At 44.3% G+C, this 5021-nt stretch overlaps 1 protein-coding gene across 1 annotated transcript in view; it reads right to left on the bottom strand.

Moving 5' to 3' along the window:
* DNER (delta/notch like EGF repeat containing) overlaps nucleotides 1–5021 on the bottom strand; it is a 234775-nt gene that overhangs the window by 223751 nt on the left and 6003 nt on the right. Inside the window, exon 4 of the mRNA XM_006141980.1 lies at nucleotides 3644–3810. Coding sequence (XP_006142042.1) covers nucleotides 3644–3810 — 167 coding nt within the window. The remainder of the gene's footprint in view (nucleotides 1–3643; nucleotides 3811–5021) is intronic.

The raw sequence follows: 5021 nt of genomic DNA, 5'->3' as shown, positions 1-5021 counted from the left end.
AAAGAAGCAGCAGCAGGCAGTATGCAGGCGTAGCCAATTTATCCTGGTTGGGAAGCCGGCCATTCTTCAGGAAGAGCCGTTGACAAGACCTGCTACCTTTAGGAAGAAGAAGGCAGAAAGACTGATCTCCATTTCAAAGCCACGCGAAATGCTTACAGAGCTCTAGTTAGGAAACTTACAAAGATAACGGATTGCAATTTTTCAAAATGAAGAAAAGGTGGTTACAGAAATAAAAGGGCATTATTCAGAATCCTTGTCTCTTCGTCATAACATGAAGTATAATTTGGGGGAAAGAATTCCTTAATTTAGTTATTAATAAATCAAATTAAATCATTTTTAAAAATTACTTCTGTAGAGAATTTCATTTCATTTCAACCAAAGATAACTTTTTCTGTAAAATTTTTTGTTAGCAAAATGGTCTTGCATTGTGTATGACTTCACAAGATTTCTTCTACCTCAAAAGAATACATCTGTATTAACACTGGAAAATCTGTGAATTTCCATCCCCGCCCCAGACGCATGTCAATTTCCGTTATACTGGGTTATCAGAAAAGTCATGGCATGTTTTTCCATGCAAAAATGCATCATACTTTCCAACAATCCAACGGTTACGCTACAACCAAAAGCAACATGAAAGGTAAGCTACTACTTCAAATAGGTATCTTACAGGTAATAGGTAACATTACTGATTTTTTTTTTTTTTAATTTGGCCTTCACAATCCCTTCTCTTCCATTTCTCCTTTTGGAATTTTAGGCACATGCACCTGGTGTGTTTTTTAATGCCAAGCCATCAGGTCCAGAACTTGAACTGAGCACTCAGCCACATGGATTCAGCCACCTTAACCACCAGGTCACAGGCTGGCTCAATAACATTTCTTTTAACCGCCATAGAGTATGTACTCTCACCAGACAGAGACACAGAAAGAGTGGGACAGCATTCCCAGTGAGGCATGGTCACACCACAATCCTTTTTTTCTCTATTTCTCCATTCTGCCAGCATTTGGGGCATGCCCAGTGTATTTCTCAAGCTACCACTTCTGGGATCTGAACTATGGTCATCCATATGAGATCTGGCTCCTTTAACCACTAGGCTATGAGCCAGCTCTGACATTTTAAAGAGTAGTGATGTTTCAGACATTTTCCTGAAACAGTAGCTCCATGTCAGTGAAGAGTAATTAATCCATTACATAGAAAAACTTAAAAGATCAATATAGAATAAAGCTATTTATCAAAATGCACAAGCCATTTCCTTTTAGATGAATTGTTATAGCAGATATGGAACAGAATAATAGTTGTTTGAACTATATTGGGAAGCAAAATTTAGACTTCACTTTTGGCAACACTTCACCACACAATTTCTGATTACGTAGTATCCGTGTTAATAGTCAAATACCCATCTGAAGGTGAACAGCCTCCCCTCTTTTCCAGCCACGTCTGTTCTCCAAACTGGTATCTCCATACTACTCTCCACCTAAAACCCCTGCTGTCCTTGGCTGGATAGCCAAAGAGCAAGAAAAGACCTTATGAAAGCATGGAGAGCCCTTACATAAGATATAAATAAACAAATGTAAAATACAAATATAAAAATACAAATGTAGAATAAATTATATAAAGCTGAGCATTTACTTTTATCCTTATGATATTTGCATCAAACACATATCTTAGAGAATAAGTCTAAATGTATATTTCCCATTTATTTAGTAAAATATTTAGTGTAACTCAGAAAAAACAGACAGTACTCTTGGGCCAACAGATGGCATGGAGGTTAAGGCTACTAGATCCAGCATAGACAACTCCAGGGTTTGAGTCTTGGACCCAGTAGGTTAAAAAACATGATGGGTGTGTGTGCGTACCCAAAATCCCAAGAGGAGAATGGAGAAGGAACTGTGGCATGGCCATCCCTTCTGGGGGTGATTTCTCTATCTATCTCTGTGTCACTGGCAAGCATACACACCCTACAGAAAACTTCAAAAAGAAAAGATTTTTAAAAAGAGACAGTACCCTAGAATAATCTTTACATTTGTAATTTGTACTTTCACATTCACTCTGTCATGTAAACCCTCTCAACAGCCCTGAGTGACAGGAGATGTCACTGTCTCTCCCATCCTCCAAGTGTAAAATGTTAGAAAATACAGCTGGACAGGAGGTCATTGTTTGTCTTCTTTTTATTGCTAGAGGGTATGTGTACTCACCAGAGAGAGAGGAAAAAAGAAAGAAAAAGAACTCCCCAGTGGGCCACGGTCATGTTGCAAACCCTTTCCTTCATTTCTCCATCCCAGAGGGACTGGGCTGTACATGCACAGGTGCCTGGCATGATTTTTAAGCTGCTGAGACTGGAATTTGAACTGTAGTCAGCCTTGTGAGATCAGGCATCCTTAACCATTAGGCTACAGGGCCAATCTAGGAGAAGGTATTAACAGCAGAATGCAAGAATGTTGGGTGCACTGGACTAGTGAGAGCAGACTAAATTTGAGATTGTGTCACTTTTTGCTTTGCTTTTTTGTTTGTTTTGTTTTGTTGCTATAGGGTGTGTGTACTTGCCAGAGAGAGATAGAGAGAGACAGAGAGAGAGAGAAAGTGATAAATAACCCCCTACAGGGAATGGCGATACCACAATCCCTTCTCCTCCATTTTCCTCTTAGGATTTGGGCGTACACACACGCATGCCTGGCATATGGGTCCAGGACTCAAACTGCAGAGTTGGCCATGTGTGATCCAGTGCCTTAACCACCATGCTGCCTGCTGTCCCTGAGCTTTTGTCTTTGAGTTGAGGCCATAAGATGGAACAAGCTCTAATGAAGTACATGCTAAGGGGCAGGAGCTACAAGTACCCAGGCCAGAGGTACTGTGTGCTAACTGAGGGATGAGACAACTGGAAGGATATAGCCAGAATGCTAAACTAGGGAAATGTGGTCCTCTGAGAACTGTCCAAGCGTCGCCGTTGGAAGGAGCAGGAGGTGAGGGATGGGAAGGAAGACCACCAGGTCGGGCGGAAGGGTCTCACGTTCTCAAGGTCATTTCTACTTTGAGGCAAAGGAATCTGAATATGGTTAATTGGACCTGTGGTCTTTACAGAAGGTTAAATTACAGAAGCCTATTCAAGAAACAGTAAAAAGTCAGAAGTGATTATAGAGAAGTGGGTGTTAGAAGAGCCCAAAAGAGAGTTGTAGTCCCACAAATTACTTTGGGGTGGGGGCTAGGGAGTGAGAAATCACTGTGCAGTGCTGTGTCCGAGAGGCCTATGTCAGGCCAAAATCAAGTGGGAACAGAGCTTTTTCAGAGAGACCAACATTTGCTGCCTCTCGTTGCCCATAATTCCTGGAGAAAGTGAGCGAGAGAGTCAAAACGAAAACTGAGACTCAAAGCACCAAGTGCCAAAGATCACACGCTAGGACACTAGGGCCAGGGCTCGGTTACGGTCTCTGGATTCCAGAGCCCACGCTTTTTCCCCTTTGAGCCGTACTGGAAATATTATTTTAGAAAACAATTTCAATTCTAAGGAAAACCTTACCAAAATTGGAGGAAAGAGTACTAATGGCTGAATTCTGACTACCTGGCTCAACTTCCCTATCTACCGTTCCTAATCCCCACACCAGGGTTGGGTTGAATCAGATGTGATTTTGAGCAGATTTTCAAAACTCACCAATGAAGTGATTTTGCCCCAAGGTAAGCATCTCCTCCAAGAGGACAAGGCCTCCCGGAGCCTGGAGGGGGGTCACACTGCGGCCATCGATGAGAGAGCACTGTTGAAATCCTGTGGTCGTGACTTTCCACAGCAAAATCAGCGAAGCAGTGGCGTCTTGCCGGATTCTGAAAACAGGAACAACAGAAACAGAAAGTCCCTTTCAGAAAAAGACATCTTGGGACCAGCCCAGCGAGTTAAAAATCAAGATGGAGGCCACACATCCATCCACAAAGGCACTGGGAAGGAGGTGAAACCCTATAAGCAAGCATCCACCGAAACTCACCACCATCGCAGTTCTCCACATTCGTTAGCAAGATCTGCCTCCCACTTGTTCAAAATATACCACCAAGTGACCAGTGGGTAACTCACCTCCGGGGAGCAATTTCAGTGAATAATGCAAGAGTCCACTGGGCTTGTTTTTACAGACAAATTCATTCATATCCACACAATCTAAAGAGGCTGGAGGATTTGTATTGCAAATATGTGCTGCAGCCCCACATGGTCACCCGAGTCACACTGCCAAAACAAGAGAAACCTGGCCCTCTCCCATCCCCGTGCCTCCCGCACCCTGGCTTATTTTCTGTCTAAAAGTCAGAGTGTGGTGCAGTAGAAGGCCCGTCCACCCTGGCCCCGGCGCCCTCTTGGCTTCAGGCTGCACCTCCATCCTGGCCAGCCAGTGGTCCAGCATCACTCTTCCACAGCCCAGCTCTCCTCCAACCCCAAACTTTGTACCTCCTTCCCCCACTGGGAAACGTGTCCCCAGCCCACGTGAGATCTTTTCTCAGACACCCTGACCCTCTTCCCGCCATCCCAGCAGCTGCCCTTTCACCCCCTTTCTTCCCTATGCCTCTGAAGACCTGTCAGAGGATCACATTCAACACTTCACACAGACCTGGGCCCGATAAAGGTTTCACAAGTGACTCGATTCGTGAATAAGCCAGAGCGGAATGGGCTAGCAACCCCAACAAAGTGTTCAGAGGGTCCAGAGATCACTGCATATTCCCACCTCTGTTATTTCTGTCCAGTTCTGCAGCCTAAAAGTCTTAGTGTCAGGTTTGCTGAGGGGGAAAAGCCCACATAAAGAGATTTTTAAAACAGAACTATTTGGGAAGGCTTGTAAAGGTAAAATAATATGATTTAGGCAAGAAAGGGCTGAGACAGGGTTCTGTAAAGAGATCTGGTGATCAGTACGTCCCTAAAACAAGCTCTGGGCCTGGGGGTGGGGGATGGAGGGAGTTCCTCTGTGGAGAGCAGTGAAACCCTGAGGCCCAGGCTCCCCCTGCTGGTAGAGCTCGGAACTGCCTTAGACTCCACTTCTCTCCAGTGGGGACATTCC

The sequence above is a fragment of the Tupaia chinensis genome, unplaced genomic scaffold (assembly GCF_000334495.1).
Source record: "Tupaia chinensis unplaced genomic scaffold, TupChi_1.0 Scaffold000066_1, whole genome shotgun sequence".
In the NCBI taxonomy this organism is placed as follows: domain Eukaryota; kingdom Metazoa; phylum Chordata; class Mammalia; order Scandentia; family Tupaiidae; genus Tupaia; species Tupaia belangeri.
This window is presented reverse-complemented; position numbering and strand designations above follow the sequence as displayed.